Source organism: Pseudopipra pipra, chromosome 8, assembly GCF_036250125.1.
Source record: "Pseudopipra pipra isolate bDixPip1 chromosome 8, bDixPip1.hap1, whole genome shotgun sequence".
NCBI lineage: Eukaryota > Metazoa > Chordata > Aves > Passeriformes > Pipridae > Pseudopipra > Pseudopipra pipra.
In genome coordinates, this window is record NC_087556.1 from 11,305,968 (window position 1) to 11,330,234 (window position 24,267).

Here is a 24,267-nt window from a genome sequence, read left to right on the forward strand (position 1 = left end):
TCATGGAGCCAACTCTTGGCAGCTGCCTGGCTGCTGTGGATGCCATTCAGAGGAGCCCATTTCCAGCCAGCCATTTTATGTCTTTGAGAATCCAACACCATTTATGGGCATACTTACCTGGGCAGTTCTGAACATGGACAGAGACTATATATGGTTCTCGGCACTTGTCCATGACTCCAAGGAGAGCCTTTATAAGAAGTCCATATCATGTAGTCAATTGGCTACAGAATTTGCTGCTCTCCTCTCTGAGCTCCTGTACCTTCCTCCATGCCCCACAACACAAATTTCAGTTGATCGATAGTAGTATACAAGTCCAATTTCTATTTAGTTTCCAAATGAAACATATGCATGACTCAAAATTCTCACTACTAGCAGTTTCAGGGAACTGTGAAGAACAGACTCTGAAGAGCATATAAATATTTTTTTGTTAAAATCAGTTCTGCCCGGACATAAATATTTAAAAAAAAAAAAGAATTCAGGATTTCATCCATAATGATGCAATTAAGCCTGCATAACTGATTAACACAGACCAAGGCCACACCTCAGGGTTTGTGAAATTTTAGAGGTTTTGGCATCTAGTTTTCTATATAGTCAGCATCATGTACAGCAACTGTTTTTTGCACCCAACCTGACAAAACACACGGATATTGGTACACAGAGCAAAAACAGGCATATTACAAGTCTCAGAGATGCAAAGTATCCCTGCCCTCAGTACCAATGACACATGAAGTTTTCATTAATTTTAAAATCAGAGGAAAGCAAAATTACAGTTCAGACTGATCTGCTGTCAGGACAAAAGAATCCTTCCCATTAATTCTTTCAATAGCTTAGTATGTTCCAGCCCACACATTTTACCAAAGCTGCCTAGACTTTTATTTACACCAGCTAATGAAGAATATGCAACACTTAATCCTCTCTAAGTGCAATGTTAACATTTTGCTTAGACTTTGAAATATCAGCACTTTTCATGCTGCTCTGTTCATACTACAGTCTGGGCACATGTATTTGGCTATGGATGGTACTGGCTGTCAGGGATCATATTGTGCAACTCTACATCTATTCTCATGAGTAACGGCCCAGCCATTCCACCGCAAAATTCAAGTCAGGGTAGAAACTCTAACCTAATCTTCTCTCTGATATTGTTCCCTTTTTTTTTAAGAATCCTAAACACTAAAAGTAACCTGCCCTCATGCCACAATTATCTTCCTTGAAGGCAATCACACAGAGCTGGAAGACCTAGAGCCAGTAGATAACTAACAAGAAACTTCATGTGCATACATAGTGGCATGTCTTGCAAAATCTCAGAATTATTTACACTGACAGGATTTAGTCTTCTAGAAACTCGGATGTGTTTACATGTTAATAAAAAAGCAAAAAGCAAAGGCATTTCGTTTACATAAAGATTTATTATCCTTCAACTTCAGCTGGTACTCCTTTACTCCAGCCTTAGCAGAGTTTTGCTCCCCTAGGTAGACAGGTTTTCAACCGACTGTCTCTGACTGAAAACATCTAGGCTAGGTCAGATTTTAGACCCAGCCTTTCATTAATACAGTCAGATACAAAGGAGCAGTTGAAATCCTGACCACCTGGAAGGCTGCAAAGGAACAAAAAACAATCCAAGAGGATTTTCATTAGTTTCTATGTTTGAATAGAGAACCTTTCCAGTGCATTGAACACCAAATAGTTAAGCAATTAAACTGCACATTCAAGAAACGGATGCAGTCTACGTTTCAAGCTGTGATCAGAAACATGTGCAACTGTTTTTCCACTTATGAAGCCTGTGGTTTTATCTTCTCAGCAGCTTCAAGGACAGATGGAAGGCTGACTTTGTCTCCAAACTCCTTCTCACGATGCTCCAGTAACACACCCTAGTCAAAAACACAAGAGGGAAATTCATACAGTGGTCTCCTCATGGGAGATCAACTGCCCAGCAGTTGATCAGAAAAACAAACTGTTTGCCCAGAAAACAAACTTTTGGTTTCACAGGAGGCATAAAAGCCTACAGTACCTGTCTTCCTGCCCCAATCACATATACTCCTCCCAAGGTGAATCCTTCTCCTTCCAGGTTACCACTATATCCACTTCTCCAAGCACGGAAGAAATTTTGCCAGACTCCAATACGAAAGAAGCCTGACATCATCATCTTTCGTCTGCGTGGACCATAAAAGCCCTTCTGCAGGGAAACAGAAGATATCTCAGCTCACAAAGTGCAAAAGACTTTTCCTCCAAAATTAAATTCAGGAAACCAGTGAACCCTGTATCCAAGAAAAGTTCAAAACACACAAAAGCTAACCAGGCATAGCTAAAAAAATAGCACCTGAAATAACCTCTTTAATGTGCTACCGGACCACTTACCTCCACCAACCAGTGGCATTGCCACTGTTCATGTGGATTTTAAGCTCATCCACAGGTATTTAAGCCCCATGTACACCTACATCCCTATTACTGACAACAAGGGTGCTTTGTGATAAACATTTATTGGTTGGTTGGTTGGGTTGTTTTTTTTAAAATTCAGCCTGATTCTTTCACACAAGCAGAGTGGGGAAGGAAAATAAAGATATCTTCTAGTTGATTTTGAATATTATATTTTTTTTCTTCAGAAGCCAAATGATTTTTAAATGTGTCTTCTGGGTTTGGGAGAAAGCAGGGCTGTGGTTTTGTAGGACATGGGACTGGCAATACAGCATGTACCAGTGTACTGGGACAAGCTATATCACTGCAATTTGGCCTGTACATCATGAATTAATTATATCTGTCACCTTCAAACCTTGACTCATACATCATTAACATCAGCAGGTAACACAGCCATTGGAAGAATGGAATAAATATTAACAGGCCATATTGTTTACCTGTTAAAGGGGTGGAATAATCCTACAACAGCTTATTATCAGGGCATAGCAACCCAGCAGTTTGTAAGCTGAGCAGGATGTATATATATATAGAAAAGCAAAGCTAATTAACTTCTTAAACCACAATGCTACTAAGTCCTTTTTCATTCAGTCCACATTTTACCTATATTATTTATACAAGCTCATTGAAGAGGGCATTCATAGGCTTGTTTTTAAACAAAAGGAGAACACAAACTTTACTGTACCTTTTCATCCAGAAAGATTTCTCCTTTGAAATAATGCTGAAAATCCTCCACTTCAGTCCCTATCTTCTCTTTCACAACAGCATAGAGAGGGACACCCAGCTTGGACAGCTGAGGTTGCAGAGAGGAGAGCTCAGAAGCCTCCTAAGGAAAGGAAAAAAACCAAACATTTCAGTCAGTAAATGGAAGTTGGAAAGCTTCACCTCGAATTTCAAGACCATCAGTAACATATGTAAATCCTAGCTTGAGGTGCAAACCAGAAACACACCTGTAAATCAGACATTTAAGCTAGCTGTACTCCTAGGCAGCTCTTCACCAGATTTACTAAAATTTTCTTTGTTAAACACAGGGGAAGGAGATTTTTTTGAGCATTTACTGGATAAAATATTAAAAATCCTGAAGAAAACATATTTTTAACTCTAAGCTGCAGATATACCTTGCCTGTACTAGGGCTTCAAATATCTTTTGAAGTATTTAAGAATAGTAAAAAGATACTGCTTGCACATCAGTTAACTTTTTCAGGCCAGAAATTCCAGTGCTTTTTTCCAAGTTAAAATCCATTATTATCAGTCCTTCTGCAAAGTATTTTGAGGGTTCTGTGGAGGAGCAGGCTTTACAAGTTCAAAATAAGTAATGGAGTGAAGATGCACTCTCCTTCCTAAATTCCCCAGTAAAACTAATCAGGGAATTTCTTCCTAGACCTTCAGTATCCCAGAAGCAACACTGCTTTTTCTGATGTGTAAGAGTGTAAGGTGTCACCACTCATCTGCTGGGGTTTTTGTTCTGCTGCAGGAATCCCAGTTCCCACAGTTTGTACGAAGATCCCTGATGTTTTGAACAAATTAGAGTGTGCACTGAAAATATATTTCTTCACATCTCCAATGGAGAAAGGTCCTTTTTACTGGATAAAATTCCCACAAAAAAACCCTCCCCACTTTAAAAAATGGACACAGTTTAAATGAAAACTTTCAGCCACCTGACTGAAATGCCTAAATTGAAGGGCTTGCAGGACCATCTAGAATTTACTGAGTACCAAGTAGCAGACACACAGGGGTGAACAGACAGGAGAAAACACATTAAAGAAAGACATCAGTAAGTGAAAAGGTAAGGGCAGCTTTCCAGTTCACTACTCTGCCTCTTCAGAGGAAATGAAAAAGTATGAATCAACATTACAAGCAAACACTGAGTAGTGAGCAGTGGGAGTTAAAGGATCTAGCTTATCCTTTTACCTCTTTTCTGTTTTTAAAGATCTGGGAACTTTCTGTGTTCCCTCACCAAAATGCCTTAGGATCTTCTTAAAAGGGGGTTAATAACAATTTTATCTGGGACATTTTATATAGATTGAAACTCTCATAACCAACACAACAACCCAAAAATTAATTTGTATTGCAACCTAACATGTCTGAGAAGTGAAGTTCCAGGCTAGTGCAGTAGGGTGCCCTGTAAAGCCAGAAATCAGTGTCTGGAGAGACAGCAATACCATCAAACCTTGATGAGCCTTATGGAAAAAGACACCTCAACAGTTTGGTAGAGTTTATTTTACGTCTCCTTGCTTGGCTTTTGGAAGAGGAAAGATCAGGAATGATGCAATGTAAAAGCACAGTTAAGTTTTAAAATTCACAAGAGGTTAGACTTCAAGCAGCATCTTGGGACTAGACCAAATTTGGTTTTCTTTACTGCTATTTTAAAATGATACAATAAGAGAAATCAAGGAAGTCAATTTTTGTGGGCAAATTATATTACACAATATCTGTATGGCTGTGACCATTTCACCTAGTCTGTGAAACTGTTCTCTTGTTTTTCTTAAACGTGGACAAGCACATCCTAGCAGAATACTTCCTCTCTCCAACAAGGCAGGCACAAAGCAAAAGAACAACTCCCATTTCAGCTGGTCCCTCTGACAGATCAGCTATGGCTTTGGACCAGCTGCTGCTTTAGAGTGCTTGAGTTAATATCTACATTATTTAATAAGCCCATGGCACTTTTACAACAACAGGAGGACTAGATCACTACATAGCTGGATCCAGACTATGAGATGTACAGTGCAGTCCCATTAAAGATTGTCCACAATAACAAAAAAAGGAATCTGATGATTTAGGATGCAGATGATAAAGACAAAAGACTCCATGTTTCTTAGATTTACACCCCTCAGTTCTCAAGGATCCCAAGGCATCATTCCAGTAGGATTTGTGACACCCTTTGCAGTGGGGAGCATGGAAGCATGTCCTCACCACTGATCTTAGGACAGTGATCTGTGAGGTAAAATGACTGCTTTTCAACACCACCACCAAGCCAAGGGAAGTACGTATTCCTTCTTGGTGCTGTCAAGAAAGACAAAGTTCAGCATCCTTTCCAAGGTGTAAGATAGTGGAAACCAAGGGTATCCAAGACCTACTGCCTACAGATTAACAGAGATGGCAGTTGACCCACATTGAATCACTTCAGTAGCTCAGAGTCAGTGACAGTGGGGAAAGAAGCTTTCTAAAGTTTTCATGCTAGGGAAGAACATTAATGGACCCAAAAAACAGCAACCGAACTTAGGACAGAGGCAAGAGGCAACTCACAAAATGCTTTGAGTATACAAAAATCAAAAATAACTTAAGTTTAGAAGGTTTTTCAAATGGTGTCATGGTAAAAATACAAAACTCTTCACCCTAATGAGCTGATCAGCAGTGTGACTACCTCTGTTAAAAATGTGACATTTTAAACCAAAAATCAGAATTACAAAATTAAATTTCTTTGTTCTAAATTTTTTCCTGAAAGAAAAAAACACCCACAATTTTTTGGGGGGAGGATCTTTATTTCTACTTAGGAAGTTTGCATTAATAATAATAATAATAAAAAAATCACTCCAGGATTCCTGTCTGACTGTATGTGAAAGTCCCAGTCAGGCACATAAGTGCATTCTGCTCCTGCCTATGCTACACCTGTTCAGAGAGCAAAGCACTTTAATCCTTAACCTTGCATGAATTCTACACATACTTAAGCAGTTACTACTGATGGGAGCAGATGCCTTAATGAAGTGGTTACGATATTAATTACTCCATGTTATAGTTAGTAACAAAATAATAGCTATTTTTCCCCATAGCTATGAGAAAAATGGCCAAGCTGCAAGTTATGGCTGTTCCCAGGTACCTGGTACATTCAAATCATATTTTGAGTGTCTCCTTCAGAGGAGCTCCACCCAAGGAGCCTAATGTCAATTTAAGGATCAAATGTCGTTTCCCAACCCACCTTGTTATTGAACAGTCACTACTTATCTTCAGACTCCTTACCTTCCTGCCTCACATTTCAGCATCCAGAACAGTAAGGGCCTTCCTTTATGCACATCTCTTTATTTTTTTTTTGCTGATGAGTGTTATCTGATGGCTTTCTGCCAATCCAGTCTCGGGCTGCTTTTGACCAGAGACTACCTGGCTCAGAGAGATTTATCTTGGACATCTGGAATACAACTAGCTCGTAAGACTCATTACGAATTGGATTTTGTGCCATCTCCCTTTCTAATTACCGTGGGCCGGGTCCCTGCCAGATGTAAAAGTCATGTAACCATCACCTTCAGAAGGAAAATATTCAGGACCTGGGTTATACAAACAGGCTGCAAAGGAAACTAAGTATGCTGTTAGCTGGTGACCAGTTTGAACTAGGAAACAAGACCCTTGAGATATTTTAGATGTATTTGATGACTGCCCTATTCGTCCCTATCCTTTATTTAAAGGGGATCTAAGAGGATCTATTCAAGTATACCTTAACTCTTCCTAATTAATCCCCAAACCCAGCAAGTACCTCTCTGCACAAAAATCATCCAGGTCTTCGCACAGCCATGATCACTGCACCATTCTTCTGCCACAGTTCACGTGCTTTGAATGTCCTTTGCTCTGTTTGTACGGGAGAAACAGCATCAACAATAATATCAACCATTCTTGTTTATAATGATTAATGCTTTAAGGACCAACACAAAGCACTGCACAGAATTCCACGTTCAAATACAGTTCTATCAGAAAAAAAAACTATATGCATAAGAGGCTATTACTGCTTTATTGTGTCTTTTCTCATCCACAAATAACAGTTTTGGTTGGTTTTCCCTCACCAGAACTACTGGATATCAAGAACACCCAACTACATGTTATAACCAGGAAAGACTAAGAAAACTGCTTCTAATCCTGGCCTTACAAAGGTTCTTTCAAAAGTCCAATTATTGAAGAATGTGGGCTGAAACATCCAGAATCTTACCTGATCCCAAAGTTTTTAGCTCTATCTCCTCTAAAAACTCCAAGGTCGCCTTTTCTGGCTTGGACAAAAATAAGTCAGTGTTAGCAAGGACAATCCCTGTCACAGCTGCACCAATGGCTCCAAGGCCAACAGACCACATGCCCATGGTGAAGATCCCAAAGTCAGGCAGGAAGGACATTTCTGGAAAGAGAAAGAAGAAAGCTGGTTTAACACTAGACATCAATAATGCCACAGAAGGAGGAATTGGCCTGAAACAACAACTAAAAGCTCACATGGATATTTTTAGTTTGGAGATGATCTGTATATTTATTAATGTACTGAACTGGGTTTTAAAAGACCTAGATTACATTCCAGTTCTGTGCCTGACCCACACCAAAACTAGCTATTAGAAGATATTCTTACCTTTTATTGAAGTGTTCAGATGCAATGAGAAGAAAGATGATTGAAGTGATTATGTGTAATAAAGAGCCTCTAACAAGATGACCTCTGTGTTAGTCAGTAACTTAAATTATTACAGCAAGACAGCGGTTTCTTTCAGAAAGAGAAGCATCTGTAGATTAAATGTTTTACACACATGCTAATTGATATTAACCAGTGAACGTTACAAATATACTACAGAAGACTTGGAAAAAACTAAATCTATATCTGGTTCAACATAATTGGTGACCTTGCACAGTCCTTACAATTCCCCACTAGAACCAAAGCAGGCACCAAGCCAAAATTAGAACTCATGCCTGCAGACAGAAATATGTAGACTTGCAACCATTTTATTACACACAGTGATCCAACATTACAAACATGCCTGGGACAGCACCTTCCTTCTATATGATAACTAATTTCCACTCTTGCTAAAGCAGAAAGTGCATCAGAAGCAAACAACTTAAACTCACACCCATCAGTTAGAACTGATAACACTGCAATGGGAACCATTACACAGGCATGAAAACATCTGAGAGCACAAACACTGCTTGTGGTTACCGGTGACTCTACTTAGGTGGCAATTTTATTTAACCACCTTCCATCCACAAATCCCCCACAGCCCAATCTTGACCCTTGCACATGTTTCACAAGCCTGGACAGGGCTGACAGCCACCTTCCAGTGAGGCAGTGTCAGTTAATGAGGATGCTGGAAATCACACTTAGCCCAGTCTCATGGACAAAACTCAAGATCCTGCTCTGAGCAACAACTGGTACAAAAGTCACTGGAGGTCTGGCAGTATAAGAAATCACTGTACACTTACATCACAACATTTGCTGTCACCCAGCTGCAGCATCACGAAACATGGAGAATCAATTTTTTTCACAGTCATTTGCAAAACCCTATTTCCTGACAGAATATTTTGGTAAATATCACTGTCAGTATATACGTTTGTACGGGAGAGGTTCTCACTCCAACAAATATAAGAAAATATTATTCTTTTGAGCTGTGATTGGCAATAAACCAGACATACACATTATCTTTATCCCCACAGCTAGCTGTTGCTAAAATTCAGAAAGTAAGAATTAGGAGTAGCTCCTCATTTTTGTGCCCAGAATTTTCTGTGAGAAAACCCCTTTCCATCCCTAAAACTAACTCCACAATACTACTGACAAACAAATACAACTAACTGCCTGTTTGCAGAAATAGCTAGAAAACATCTGGGAAAAAGAAAAAAAGATGACATTGTTCTTTTAATAGCATACTTGGTTCCACAGAAGACAGTATCATGGTATCTAGAAATGTGAGTAATCCATGAGCCTGAGCAGGGAACAAGGCCAGTTTACACAAACATAATGCAGATAAGAGAACAGATTCTACCCTATTTCACCACTTACTTCTACTCAAGGGAAAACTTCCTTGACCATATCTGCTTTCTTTGCGTAGTTTTGTCAAACATGAAGTCATGCTCTAATGAAAATTTTTTGATATCTGCCTCTAACACCTATCAGAGACCATCCTGACACCAGCCTCTGGAATGACCAAAATATAACTCCAAATATACATAATGCAGCAATATCCTTGCATTAAAACTCAAAATCTCTGTGGCATACCCAAAAGGCTATAGCCCTGCTCTCTCCCAGGGTCTGATTACTCAACTTCAATCTTGTCGGGTCAAGAACTGTTTTCCTCTTAAATTCTTAGTTACAAGGAAGGGAGTGAGGATGTGGGGTAAAACATTAATAGCTTGTGCACATAATTTGTGTACAAAAATGTTGCCAAATTTGTGGCAACTGATTAATAAGTAGTTTTCACAAAGCTTTTCATTTTTATTAAAATTATTATTCTTAATGTCAGCATTATTAGCATTGCTAAAAGCCAGCTTCCACTCAGCAGCTGTTGATTGAGGAGATCATTGATCTTAGTCAACACACCTCTTTACTTTAGTTGGACTCTCTGGTCTCCATACAGTGACAAAAAAACCTCTATTCGAATACATGAATTTTTTTGCTATTTATATAAATAGGGGAAAGGAAGATGCAGCTCTACACAGTGATACCAAAATTCTTCCTCTGCTAAGCAAACACCATAATGAGCCACTCTGAAAAATATGCATGGGAAGCACAGGCAGGTTATTAAACATTTGCTAGCAAGACAGGCTGAGCCCTGCCGCATCATGTCATTGAACCCCAAGAGGTTCACTGGAAAACAGCTGAGCAGCTTCAACTAGCAGCTTCATTTCTGTGTAGCTGCTGTTTATTAAGAAAATCTGAAGCTCAAAAGTACTTCACAGCCCACCTTAAAATACAAACACAACTGCCTTGTGACCGAGCCCAATGAGTTTTTAAACACCTGAGGACAATCAGCAATAAGAAGACACAACAAAGCATCCCATGAACCCGAATCCGTGAGAAGAGACAACAGAGCATCCCAAACGCCTGTAACCCAGAGGTGCAGGCACTCACCAGAACCCATGCAGCCTGTAGGAGCATCAGCCACCAGCAGCAACCCCGAATGTGTGCGCAGGCAGGAGAGAAGACAAACTGCACTGCCACGGGTGGCGAGAGGGCAGGACTAGGCAGGAGTCCAGCTCTGGAGCCCTTGCCTTGAGGCCAGGCCCGGGCTCTCCAGTCTTTGAGCAATCCCTGCCCCAGTCACCCTGCAGTGCTTACAAAAGAGCAGCTGTCCAATCCAGGGCAAGACTGTTTTAAAGGTATCTTAATCATTCAACCTTTTTTTTTTTTTTTAACAGAACACATGGTTACCCTTTTTATGGGGTGGGTAGGTACAGGGAACAGGAATTATGGAAAGCTTTTCTGAAGCTGGGAACACGGCACAAAGCTTTAAGATCTGCATGCTAAACCATGCTCTTCTGTAGAACTGTGCATTTTTACAAGTAATATTTTCTTTAGGCTTCAGACTATTCTACATCTAACCCTTTCACATATGTCACTATATACCAAAACAATACAAACAACTCCGGAAACAATTAAAAAGCCATCACATTGTGCAATGTTAGGAAAAAAAATTCACTATAGAGGCTGTACTAGTGAATTAACCCAGCATTTCTATGGTCAGTTTCCTGCTTCAGTGGCAACATCCCTTTGCTAAAAAAACTATCATTTTCTCTGGAACTATCAGATCTGCAAGCTCTCAACTCTGCTAGAACTTCTAGAAAACAACAAGCACTTTTCTTTAGAGACTAGAGGACAAAATCCAAAAGGAAAAATATCTTTTTTGTGTGTTTTTGTGGTGACCACAAGAGATCTCTAAAATAACAATGAGTTATTTTATGGTCTGTCAGTACTCAGGTAACCAGAATTTAAACAAGCTTAGTCTTAATTCTGTTTTAAGTGCCAGTTGACGGTCTTCACTTTTTTCAAGACCAGTTAAAACATGGCTTTCTAGATGTCTCATATCCCTCCCACCCACAATCAGAGAAAAAATAGTCATTCAGAGGATAGCTATCCTTAAACATTTATTTTAGCACTGTAAACAAGACCCATTGCAGCTGTGTCCAAAACAAAAAAAAAAAAAAAAAAGAAAGCCTATGTTTTCAAGTTGTCAGTATAACTCAGGGTAGCAAACAGATTTGCTTACATACTTTTCCTGAAAAGAAAACGGAATAAAAGTGGAAACACTCAGTGGGCACTCTCACAAGTTGGATCACACTAGCAAATACTCTCCAGCCTAAAATGGCTTTGACCACTGCTTGTCTTCTCCTTCTCTCCCACTCCCAACTTCCTCAAGACATTCTATATCAAGCTAAAAATGTTTCAGAGCTCTGTTAGAACTTGTGTATCCCAAACAAGTTGAGCTGATTTTTTTATGAGACATTCCCCCCCATAAATGAGTCATGATTGCAAATATTTTTGTAAGCTGACTCCTATAAAGAAAATTTACAATTCACAATAACCCAGTAACATGCTCATCAAGATTTCATGAGCTTTTAAATACCATTAAGGATTACACAATACAGCATCCTGACAGACCTTCAAACTTAACCTTGCTTTAAGGGGAGATCCGACTGGAGAAGCTTAGGAGGTCCCTTCTAACCAGAATTGTCCTTTAAATGCCAAAATCAATGCACAGAGAAGCCTCCTAACATTTCTGTGAATGGCACAAATGTAAGAAATTTTCATGAAACGAGGTATTTTTTTTCCTTTTCTTTTTGCCATTGTAAAGGCCTAACAAACCATCCCTTGTGTCGAGAATAACAGTCATCTTTTTAGGTTTCTTTCTGGTCTGCAGAGGGTTCATTACTGAATTACATACAACACTGCTCTTGGCTCTAGGTGAAGAGAAAGTTGCTGTATCAAGCAAGGAAACCATACTCCTTCCTTTGAAATCAAGTTAGTTGCTAGACCAAATTATCTCCCCCGTTCTCAGACTGTTTTTAAGAAACCCAACATCTCAACAAACCGTTTTTTTTGAGCAAGGGAGAGCAAAGAGCTCTGGCACACCACTTTGGAAATCTTCCAACTCTCCTGGCGTATTCAGAGGGAACAGCAGCTAGATACTAGGTAGGGAAATCTCTCATCAAATCAGCAAATGGAGATACCATGGAGATGGGAGACAGTACCTGGAGCACAGAACTGCAAGAAGTACTTTACCGGAAGATAATACAGGCCAAACTCACTGCTTGGTCTGATGGTGATCCAGAGCAGGAAAGTTGCACTCTCTGTCAGTCTGCAGAGGTAAGGGAACAAGGGGAGTACTAACAGACCCACTTACAATGCAAATCAGCATTCACTGAAAACACAGCAGATACTGGGCAGCCAGTGATCCCTCCTGTTCCAACCTAGCAGATTCAAGAATTCCAACTGCTGCAGATTCAAGCTTAAATTAAAAATTATTTTCCCATTTTTTTAGATTCTTAGGCCTTACTTGTATTTTAACTTTCACGTTCCTCACACTACATAATTCGTAACGGCAAATTTATTTGCTTCTAAAAGCAAAAATGCAAGAAAATGGACACACATTTCAACTCCATCCCATAGGGCAGGGGGGCTCTGTGCATAAGTGAGACTGTAACACATTGCCACACATCCAGCAGAGAACAATTTCCCCCGCAAGCTCGTTTCCCTTGTCCATTTCCTGCTATGACCCAGCTCTGATGGGGCACACTGTCCCTGTGGTTCTAGAGGAAAAGGTTTGGAGGGCTCTAAGCTGGTCCTTCGAGCAGCCCGAAGGTGCGTTCAGCGGATTTCTTGAGTCACGCGATTGCGCCCAAGACCCAACCAACGCATCGGGAATAACACGAGAAACGAAGTAGTCTCTTCGTCCTTCAGCAACCTTACTGTGCCTACCCTGCACACGGGTTAAGTTACCCGAGCAAGCAGGGATCTTTCAAAACGTCAAACCTCAAGGGCAGGCACAAGCAGGATTTCAGAGCTCGACACTGCGGGGAGAGGGCGCAGAGCTCCTATGGCCAGAGCCGCGGACCAAAGGAGGGCCCAGCCCGGCCCGACCGTCGCTGCTCAGCAGCCGCAATCGCTGCCGCCGCCTCCCGCGGGCGCGCAGCGCGGCTGGACCGCACACGGCGGGCACGGCAGGACGGGGCAGCAGCCGCCGGGGACAGCCCGTGCCGGGGACAGCCCGTCCCCGCGGCCGGCACAGCGGCGGTCCCGGTGCCCTCCCGGCCCCGCTCCCACGCCCGCAGCCCCGCACTCACAGCGCCGCCGCTCCGGCTCCGCGGCCGCCGGCACCGCCCCCGGTGCGCTCCGCGCAGGCACCGCCGCCGCGCCCGGCCCCGCGCCCTTCGGCCCCGCTCAGCGCCCCGCGGCTCTGAGCCCGCGGGATTATCCCCGCCGCTAGCGGCTGGAGCGGATAAAAGCCTCCTGTTCCTTCCCGGAACCCATTGTCCCCTCGCTGGGGTTTTTTCAGCTTCTGGCTAAGCAAATAAAGGAACGAAATATATTATGGGATACAGTGCTTAAATACGCAAGGAGGAGGGGGGAAAAAAAAAAAGAAAAGCCCTAACGACTCGAGCCCAAGAATGCAGTGAGTTTATCATTCAAGTAATCTGATTAATGGGGTACTTGAAACGTTTACATATATATTGCATTCAAGAATATACTTGTTCAGATAAGCCAGCCAATAACATGTCACAACATCCTTGAACAAACATGCTCTTGAGATGCTTGTGGTCATTAGGCACCACTCCAGCCAGAAATTCAGGGTACTCGTCTTCAATACCTTGGGACTCTTTCTGGAGGTCGCCTGTTAATCTAGCAGTTAAAATAAAATAAAATAATAATAAAAAAAAAAAAGTAGCAATGACAGAACAGTGTGGTCAGTAACACAAAAGCAGCTCAGGAGAATGAATGTAACCCCTTTGATGGTGCTAAAGAGTCTACATTCCAACAACTAACCAGAGCTACTGTTTTTCATCATGACCCAAACTTACCTGGACCAAATGTCCTTTTCTTATCTCTCTCTTAAATGGGAGTCACCGGCCACTCTGGTTAGACCTGATCAGTTTATCCCTTCTTTGCATTTCTGTTTATCTTTAGTGCAGAATTTGTTTTTCTGAGCAATCTCACCACAAAACAAGTTCCCTGCTAATTAGAAGCAACAGCCTCGTTGCCATTCTGATCTAGCACAGATCAAACTGGAGGCAGCAAGCCACATGTGCTTGGATGTGCCAGAAGTCACCTGGGAGCTTGCCCAGGCACCCCAGCAGACTGCTTTGAACACAGGACCATCCTCCATGACCACACTGCCCTGCTCCTACAAGAGGGGCACAGCAGCCTTGTGTTGCCAGAAAGCCACATGGAACAGCGGTTCTGCAAGACAGAGCCCCGTTGCAACATGTTGGGATGTACATGTCTGAGTGGTATGGGCTCAGGCAGTTCCAGGGAGAAGGCTTTGGGTCTTTTTGCCCAAAATTGTGGTAGTCACGCTTTTATCTACACACTTTTTCTTTGTAAGTCAAATGGATTGTAAAAAGCACTTAAGTCACTCAGTCTTAGCAGCAATTAAAAATAACCTATGTGGTTGCTGCCTGTGTTGTTTCTACCTAAGCAAACTCCATGGTAGAAACAGCATTACCAAACTACTTGAAAGAGCTGAGGAACTTGAAAAGATTGAGAATTCAGGGCTGCCATTTTTCCCTGGAAAGACATGAAACAGTACCTCTTCTTTTTCTTCTTAATCAGTTGGGAAGATTCTCTGTCAACACTAAACATATGCTGAAGTGGCCTTATGTTTCCTAAATACAATCAGGATTAGAATATATGTATCTTTGCATGGTGACACAGCAATTTTTGGAAAAACGCTCTGACCAAAAAAGTGATCAGTAAATTTTGTCAGCCATCACCGTGTAATTAAAACCCTAATTTCTGCAGGCTGTCAGCGTTCCTTTCTTCTGAATTTTATACTGGCTGTGGATCCAGCTGTCAACATTTGTCAATAGAACAGCAGCTCCATTATGTTTGTTGCCATGGTAAGCACACAAACCAAACTTTTTTCTTAATGATACTTCTGCACATTACACCTCTAGCAAACCTGGCAGCTGGCCTTCACAATTCCCAGGTAGCCAGTATTGCTGGGGGGGGGAGGAACCACCTATCACAAAATAGATCATCTTTTTATTTATTCTTTGCTCTGAGTAGGAGTCCCTGACAAGGCACCAGGCAAGAACAATAAGCAGTTAATCACAGAAGTGACTCTGACTCCATTTGTCCCTATTGTAAAAAGGTTCTGAAAAAAGCAGAAAAATCTGAGCTCACACATCTGGATTCCATCCAAGAATATCTTCCTACTTCACAAAGCAGTGAAATCCTTTGAATGCATGCACACATCTAGTAGACACAGAACTCAAAGAAATATGGTGTCATAAAAATACTGGAATATAACCTTCTCTACCCACACCTCCAGAAAGGCTACTGTGTTGCATTAAGTGGAGTTGCAACAACGATTTCTTTATCTTTATTAGACTATCTTTCCCTTCATGGCATCAGAAAGATAATGAAATTTTGGCAGGAAAGTTGAATGGGAATTTGACTTCTTTGGTTGTCTGGTTTTCCCTCTTGATAAAATCATATTATGATTGATCTAGTTTAGTTTTCCCATATACCTATTCAGATGTTATTCACACATTTTTCCTGTTAAAAAGAAAAGACAATAATAAATTCTCTAACAAACACACACAGAAGAATATTTCTCAGAGGAACAGACACCAGCATGTAATCTTCAAGTTCTCAGTTTTGAACAGCGTTCTTAAAAAGCAAAGAGCCCTTCTATTCCTGCCTTCATAATTCAGTTTTATAATAGTTAAACTGAACAAAGACTATCAGTCTGTAAAGTGTTTGTACATCAGTTAATTAAATTTCTCTGGCATGCCTGTGCATAAGTCACCCAGACTGCACTGTATCAGTACCTATGCTAAAACATGATCTAGCATTACGAAACTTTCAATTCATGTACAGAATGACAAAGCTGTGTATTATTTCAGAAGTTATTTCTTTTTCTTGTTGGATCATGCTTCTATAGATCAACTTTAGACCAAGGGCATTGTTAGATAAATGTTAAACAAACTGCCTTTTCTACCAGGAAACAGGACATCTCAAAAGCAACAAGGAAAGACAGTGATGGACTAAGACAGGATCTAGGTCTTGTGTCTGTAGAAGGATTTCCAGGCTAATTTAAGACTTTTGATACAAAGCTGATAAGATTGGATGTAGATATAAAAAATACAGCTTGAACTTCTCACCTGTATGCTAGTAAAGGCAAATCCACACAGATGCAGGCTGACATAGGTCTCCACTAGGCCAGGCAAAAGCCATCTCTTCTTTGGAGCTCTACAGTGATGTGCTCATGTGGTGGTGTTCTCAATGTCATTCTGATTCTTAGGAAATAACAGCACCAGTCTGTTTACAGCCAGCCTAGACACAGGAACTCAGATTTATTTTAAGTAAGATTAGGGTGCAGTAGTCACACTACAGGTCTTTTGAAATTAGTTTCACCCCCATGAGCAGTTTGCATCGGAACACCAAGAAGAGATTGGTGCAACACCCTCCATCTGGACAAGAACAGGAAGAAAGAATCAGTAAGTCTTTTTAGTGGGTATACAGATTCCTGTAACAAATCTCTTTTGCAATAGCAAATGCAAACACTGAATCACTGAAAAGCCTACCATTTACAAGACAAAAGATAACCAAAGCCTTTGGAAACAGCAGATGAAGTCATTAGTCCTCTGACTGTCCTTCAGTCTTTAATATCTTTGTCAAGTAAGTGTAAGCAAAATAGAATCTCTGAGGTCTGTAGTTTGTCTTTCTCTGATTTACTGCAGTGCTACCTATAATGTTATTCTGCTTTTTTTGTATTCTCCATTGTAAACTAGGACACTGAGGCCTAGTAAAAACCAGCTATTTTAATGACTGCTCAAGCCACTAGAATAGTGATCAAGCTTCAGGCTCTATAAGCAAAACCAAGCTCCCAAATATCCCAAAACACCCACAAAAATAGCACTCAAAAGGCAGTACCTGCACTTCTGCAAGATCAGGACATCAGAGGAAAACAGTCAATCTGCAGCAGTCCAGGTTAATTGCCTGCAACTGCTAGTTTCTATTAAAATTCAGGCACTCAACATGCTTCTAGGCTATTTCTCTTTCAAATTGTTGGGGTAAAACCAACATGTTTAATTCCTTCTATAGACTTCAATAGTAGTCATGCATCTTACAATCTTTAGAAGTCATTAGTAGAGACAAGGCTGCTTGTGTTACTAATATAGCTAAAGTGCCCTACATTGTCCTTAAGACAGTGAGTTTCTATACTCCGTCAAATAATGTATCTCACCAAGTCAGTTGTATGTAGCTAGAAAATCCAGTGTAAATATTTTTTATCCAAGTTGTAAGTTTGTTGATTTAGCTGTTACTCAGAAGTATTTGTTCAAGCTCCAAGGGAGAAAACTGGGCTTTCTCTAACAAATTTAACCTTCTCCAGTAGAAGATGAGCTGCTCTTAATATTTAAAATTTGAGAGAAAAATTCCACAGCCTCTTTTGCTAAAAGAATATTAATTTTATAAAACCAGAATAACCCTGGTATTAAAAGTGTTGATGCCAATTTGGGTCATTTTGACAGAAATTGGCTAGGAATCAAATACACATGGCCAGCAAGCCTCAGTTCCAACTCCTACTGGTAAGACTGTAATAAGTAGTTAGGCACAGTAAACTTCTAATCTTAGAAGAGCTACAGCCACACTCTAACCACAACCTTAGAGTTAAGCTCTTAATCCTTTTATTACACTAAACTATTTGTCTGAGCAACTTTCTTCTGCTAGAGCAAAATACAAATGTGTTACTATCGCACTTAATTTCAACACCACGTATCTGTACTTTCTGTTAGCGGTCATTCTTGGTCATTAAAAAACACCAAGGTAGGAAGGGCCACAAACTATATACTTCATATTTTCAATGTATAGTTTCTATTTAATTCTCTGTGAACTTTCTTTTTAAGAGGCTGTGCTTATCTCTGGGAAGATGGACTGTGTTCATGTTGACATCAACTGTTTTTACTTAACCTTCATCGCAACACCCTGAAAGAAAAATAATGTAACAAAGCACCCAATGCACAATCACAGAGTATCTGAATGACTCTAAATAATGACCTAAATGTTGAACATTGACAATGTTTAACATCATACAGAGAAATGCAACAGAAAGACATTATACTTACTTAGTAAGGTACATTTCAAGTCCACAGCAACCCTTCTGTAAGTCCTATTTCCTGAAGCATATGAGTTTATGTGCCTTAATGGGCATGTGAAAGACTTCCAGCAGAAAACATAATTAAATCATGACCAGTCTTTCTTCCTAGAACTAAGTTATACTCCATCACATATACTTTTTACACCAGTCACCAACATAGAACTAAAAGTTCACAAAGATAATGTTTAGATTTTGCCTGAGTATTTTGTTCATTAGGTAAAGCTTGTCAAAGGCAGTAATTTGTTTGAGGAATGTTTTTGTTTGTCCAAGTAAAAAAACCAACAAAGAACCCCCCACAAAACCAAAAAATGAATATTGCCTTCTGTTAGTAATGTGTTTAAGTGTACTTACTTTCAAGTATTTTTCCCCACACCCATTTTGTTGACATCCACTATAATTTTCTTCCACTGCATAAACTGTCAAAAACAAACTTAACTGTAGCACAAGCTTAAAATGATTGCATAGGGGCTGAAACCTAAGAAATTTATGGTTACACCATTGTGCTAAATTAAAAACAACCATAATTTCATTGCATTTTGTATCCTGTTCTTAATTTAACTGAATTTCTATTTGGGTGATCAGCAGTTGACAGTAGAACAGAATAACGTGTTGTACGAAACAGTGTGCTGATTATGTTAAGAACTTTCAAGGTCACCATTTGCTCTGCTGCCCTATCACAACAGCATTTTTAAATACAGGGATTGTTCCTGTGTCTTGCAGGTTAGGCTTGATACTCAGACTTCTGGGAGAGAAAGGAGGCTGCTTAGGTAAAGGGGAGTGGTGAGGCTAATTTAATTTCAAGCCACAACTCTTCAGGAAATGATCAGTCATTCCCCATTCCTGTGGTTTTACTATTTTGATCCAAGAACATTCACAGAAAACCATGTTAGCACCCTGAGATCATTTGGCAAATGCTTTTCTGCCTATGCCAGCTATTGTTCCAGTAACAGACAACCTGCAGAGGCCCTGGATAGCTGAAATTGGAAAAAGCTCTGGAGAAGAGCAGTTGGTGAAACCCTTATTAATTTACAGCTTTTCATGTGTAGTAAGAGAGATTATAGACCTAAAAGGTTTATGGGATATGAATGAAAGTCACTTCACCTGGGAGATGACAGGTGAAAAAGAGATGACTAAAGGTCTACCAAGCCAGATGAGCAATGCCCTAAATGCTAAATAGGGAGGCCAGTGAAACCCACTCAAATTCTGACTTGTAGCCATTACTCACCTGGAAACCATCAGAGCTGTGCTTTTGTTGAATCAGGGGAAGCCCTAGGTAAGGGTTTTACAGATGACTCAGAGGAGTGGCTCTGAATTGAAGCAATTTCTAACTGACAGAGATGCCAAAGACAACCTTATCATCAAACTTTGGATGAAATACAAAATAGGAAAAACTGTGTTTCCACTTCAATTAAGATGGTATTCAGGCTTACTCTAATTAATCCATTTTTTCTAATTTCCTTTAACTATTGCTATCAAACTATTTAGCTTATTAAGAACCACAGAAGATCACAGATGTAAGTAACTGCCTAACAGCTACAATGCACTTCATTAGGTACAGTCAAGCTTTTCTCCCACAGGAAGCAGGCACCAGTAATTACCCTTTCTTTAATTCAGGGGTCTCTTTCAGAGGAACAGTAGCAAACTATTCACATACTAAAACACGCTGAGAACTTACATCTCCTAGAACAGCATCTTCTCTATATGCATGTGAGGAACTACTACACAAAGAGGCCTAATATAGCTTTTTTCTGAAATGCTGATTTTGTTAAACATTAAGCAAAGCTGTATGGTATTTTCATGCTGGAACTAAAGAAAATAAATCCAGTGATCCAGTGCCTAGAATCAAAAAACACATGGCTATTATTATGTCCTAATCACTATCTCCTTAATACCACTAGGCAAGTTATCTTTTAGTGAAAGTTGTAAGGTTGATGTGAGTGTATGTTTGGTCTTATCTGATCATTTGCCTTAATCACCCTGTGATTTTTTTTATGCTATGCCCTGTAATTATTTTCTGGTATTCTCTACCTGCACTTCTATTCCCAAATTTTGTAAAATACTAAATAACCACTTCACGTGACTGTATAAATAAGAGCATCTGACCAGGATGAATGAGCCCCCTAAGTAAAGATGTACTGTTTGAAGTCTTAATACAACTAAAAAAGCAAATATATTCTGTTTACAAAATGATCAGTTTTCTTAAAGAAGACTTAAGTAGTTAGTTACACTGCAAAACTCACAGCTAATGAAAACTTCTAAAGACCATCTCCATATCAATCAGAAAATTCAGAAACGTGAACATAAACAGGGCTTCATAATCACAACAGTGAGTAAAAGAACAAGCTGAGTGGATAAAGAAGGGAAATGAAGAACAACCAAAGCACAATACTTCATTTAAAAAATGGCTTTTAATATAAATCCGAATACAAAAATAACAAAAACACTCTACTGTCATGGCAAACAAATCCTCAAAGTCTTCTCTCATCAGTTCCCTGATAATTTGGCAAGTGCTTGTCTTCTCTGTTCTGCAGTCATATACTCACAGGCTTCCAAAATATTTACTATAATTAAAGTCTGTTGAACTGTTTTTGCTTTTACCCATATTCTTCCATTCATTCCCAGCACCAGCTCAAATGGGTATAACTGTGACAACTCCTGAATTATTTCACATTTGGGAGCCAAGAGTCTGTAAATAAGATCAAAAAAAATCAGAAAAAATGTGCTTCCATTTACAGACACCACATTGTTATCATCAGTAACACCAGCAGCACTGCTGTTATGGCAGCTACTAAAGTAACACCAAAAAGTAGAATATACATCCAAAATAGTAACACAATATCAATGTAGCCACTTAAAAAAAAAATACAAGAGTTGTGAATTTAGCAGGGTTTTTTCCTAATTAAGATTTGGAAATAATACCAAATAGTATTACTTCCAAATTAGTAGCAGTAAACAGACTAGTTTATTTTTATTAGCTGGCAGCATACTGAAAAGTAAAGTTCTCAATAATACTGTAATATGTCTAGGATTAAATCAAGCTTGAACATCTTCACAAAGAAGAAAAACACATCAGGATTTAGCAGTTTACTTGTAATATACTGTTATTGCTTTACTTGCATACAGACAAAATTTGGAAAACAAACAGAATGGCTGCAAAAAGTCTTTGTATCAGTTCACACTGACTTCTGATGGGACATATAAATCAAACAAATAATTACAGGTGGGAAATAGTGGCTCTACATCTCCAGATTGCTTATCCAAAGAACAAAAGCAAACAAAAAAAACCACCCAAAAGGCAACAACAAAGCTTGACTATCATTTATCCATATAATCTGGTATTTCTTGATAGTCACAGAAAATCTTGTCTTTGCATCAGCATAAGAAACTCCAAACCTCTTTGATCAGCTGTCAGCTAAACGTACATCCCCACTATTCCATTAAGCAGAAAAAGAACAGTAAGCATCTCCAAGGTAGTCTGTACCTACCTGAAACACTATCCTGAATGTTTGATATTGGAAAATAAAGCTAGCTAGGACACTAGCTTTATTTTCCATACTCCCTTGGCAACCACATCACTTTTTTTTTTTTAAACAGGTCATGGAACACCATATAGAAAAGCATCTAAATCCCTTAAAAGAAAAAATAAATGCTTCTTCTAGGTCAATATTCACACTCCATTCAGCACAACTGGTGCTACAAATACACAAATACACCACAAGAACTACCAAATTGCCCACGCTGCTCGGAGGGAACAACTGGCAAATCCTACCTACCATATTACATATTAGAGCAACTACTTACGTTTCTTAGTACTTACTTTCTTATTAGACCTAAGGAAACTTTAAAGAGGAAGCCATCTTGTCCAATTATTCCCATTCCACTTGATTTTCCACTGCTGTCTATACAGACCATCTCTGGTTCCATGTCTTTATTTGCTACGAGGAACTGACCATAAATAAGGTCTCCCACCTAAACAAAACAGTGTCAAAAAGCAAAAGTAAAAGAGAAGATCATACTGTACATTTTGTAACAAATGCTGATTATTGATAAAGATCCTCTAGTGAGGCAACAAAATATATTTAAAACAGTGATGATAGGAAAATAATTTTAATTTTCTCTTCTTCTACTAAAGACAGCATCCTCCACAAAGAATTATCTTGTACTGCTACTAGAATTTGTAAGAAAAAAGGACAATTTTATTTAAAGGAGTTAAATAGCTCCAGTCTTTTTAAATACCATATATGAATTCCTCTTTCTTCACACTCTAATGATATTTAAAGTCTAAGCAATCTGCTCTTGTAATCACTTATCAGAACAACAACAACAACAACAACAAAAAAAATCACATAAAGCTATTTTACTTCTCTTTATATTTTTCTTCCATTTTTACATTCTGGTGATGATATTTCATCAGAGTGCAGAAAGTGTGGCATGCATGTGCCATACAACTGTTTATAACAGTGTCGTTAAAAAAAAAGCAAAACAGACACAAATATTTTACCCCAGCATCACGCAGCATAAAAGCTTGCTTTAAAACCTTAACTTCATACTGCCCCTTTGCATGCACACTACTCGTGAACTGCATCTGCTACTGGCAGTATTATGGGAAAATTAAAATGAGAGAGTGAGGAAGCCTGCGACCTGACAGAGACCAAACTACACTAGTTACAGTGCTCTTAGGAAACCTCTGAAAGGCCGCAGTCTAACTCCGAGGAGGGCCCAGGAAAAATCACTGCAAGCAGACCGGCACTCTCCCTTTTATAGGCGGCTTACAAAAAACGCTTCTAACTAGGAGAAGCTACCAAAACGCATCTGAAGCGCCACCAAACGGGACGGCTACAGCATCACCGCCAGCTCACCAGCGCACTCACCTGCACGTTCGGCCTGTTCCTCTTCGTGGCGCCCTCGAAGGCCAGGTAGGACAGGGACGCCAGCTCGCTGCCGCCCACGTCCAGCTTGAACACATCCCCCGCCTTGGCCGTCACGATCCCAATGACGTGGTCACCCTTCACCGGCACGTACTGGAGCGGGACAGGGGCACACACGGGTCAGGGGTTTCACACGCACACACAGATACACATCCCCGGTCCCCCCGCGCCCTTACCCGCTTCTGCTGCGAGTCCACCCAGTAGGCGCCGGGGCCCGCGGGCCGGTGCCGCAGGAGCCCGCACTTGGTGACCAGCAGCCCGGCCCCGCTCCGCCGCAGCCCCGGCCCGCACAGCAGCCGCCCCGCGGGCGCCGCGCCCGTGCTCAGCCGCAGCCGCTCGCCCTCCGCGTCCTCATCGTAGTGCGCGGGCAGCAGCAGCAGGTCCCCGGGAAGCACCACCTGCCCCACGCAGGCCTCGGCCGCCCTGCCGCTCTCCGCCGCCATGGCCGCGGGGCTGCCTGGGCCGGGCCGGGCCGGGCGGCTGCGCTCTGAGTGCGCGGGGCGCCAGCGACACCCCCCGGCCGGCGCCTTCTCACCGCCTCCCGTCCCGGAGCTGATGGAGCCGGCTCGTCTTACCTCTCACGGAACTCCAGCACTCCCGTGTAGCTTTTCACTCAGGGAAGCAGTCCTTCTGCAGCCTTCCATTTCTGCCTGGGAACTGCTAAGATAACGTGAGCGCCGTTAAGATTCAGGATTAACGTCCGCGCTGAATTAATTCTTCCAGCTGTAATTATATGCAGGGATTTTTAAATACCTGGTTAGAAGTTTGCCAGTAAAGCAAACAGCTGTTCAAGTTGGAGGTGAATGTCAGCCAAGGAGAAAATACAACTCTGCCTTAAAGCTGGAAATTCAAATTCCATAATAAAGTATTTATTGAAAAACGCACCC

At 40.6% G+C, this 24,267-nt stretch overlaps 2 protein-coding genes across 3 annotated transcripts; both read right to left on the reverse strand.

The window, feature by feature from the left end:
* Positions 1–1,386: 1,386 nt before the first annotated feature.
* On the reverse strand, positions 1,387–13,461 carry PRXL2A (peroxiredoxin like 2A). 2 transcript variants are annotated; one of them, XM_064662530.1, is made up of 6 exons: positions 13,414–13,461; positions 7,322–7,501; positions 6,875–6,966; positions 3,095–3,235; positions 2,009–2,173; positions 1,387–1,868 (listed from the first exon to the last, which is right to left on the reverse strand). In XM_064662530.1, the coding sequence occupies exons 2-6, from the start codon at positions 7,497–7,499 to the stop codon at positions 1,770–1,772; spliced, it is 675 nt and encodes a 224-aa protein (XP_064518600.1). In that variant the 5' UTR covers positions 7,500–7,501; positions 13,414–13,461; the 3' UTR covers positions 1,387–1,769. The 2 variants fall into 2 exon arrangements, with proteins under 2 accessions (XP_064518600.1, XP_064518599.1); XM_064662529.1 differs by lacking the exon at positions 13,414–13,461 and adding an exon at positions 10,205–10,395.
* A 7,380-nt stretch (positions 13,462–20,841) lies between these two features.
* Positions 20,842–23,856, reverse strand: EXOSC3 (exosome component 3). Its single transcript, XM_064662531.1, has 4 exons — positions 23,557–23,856; positions 23,324–23,473; positions 22,270–22,421; positions 20,842–21,138 (listed from the first exon to the last, which is right to left on the reverse strand). The coding sequence occupies exons 1-4, from the start codon at positions 23,821–23,823 to the stop codon at positions 20,937–20,939; spliced, it is 771 nt and encodes a 256-aa protein (XP_064518601.1). The 5' UTR covers positions 23,824–23,856; the 3' UTR covers positions 20,842–20,936.
* Positions 23,857–24,267: the final 411 nt, after the last annotated feature.

Excerpts from the sequence above, each read along its gene's own strand:
- EXOSC3 (XM_064662531.1), bottom strand. The coding sequence starts at position 23,823 with ATGGCGGCGGAGAGCGGCAGGGCGGCCGAGGCCTGCGTGGGGCAGGTG. Across the intron at positions 23,474-23,556 it reads TGGACTCGCAGCAGAAGCGG|TACGTGCCGGTGAAGGGTGA; the intron begins GTAAGGGCGCGG and ends GTCCCGCTCCAG. Across the intron at positions 21,139-22,269 it reads TCCTTAGGTCTAATAAGAAA|ACTCTTGGCTCCCAAATGTG; the intron begins GTAAGTACTAAG and ends TCTTATTTACAG.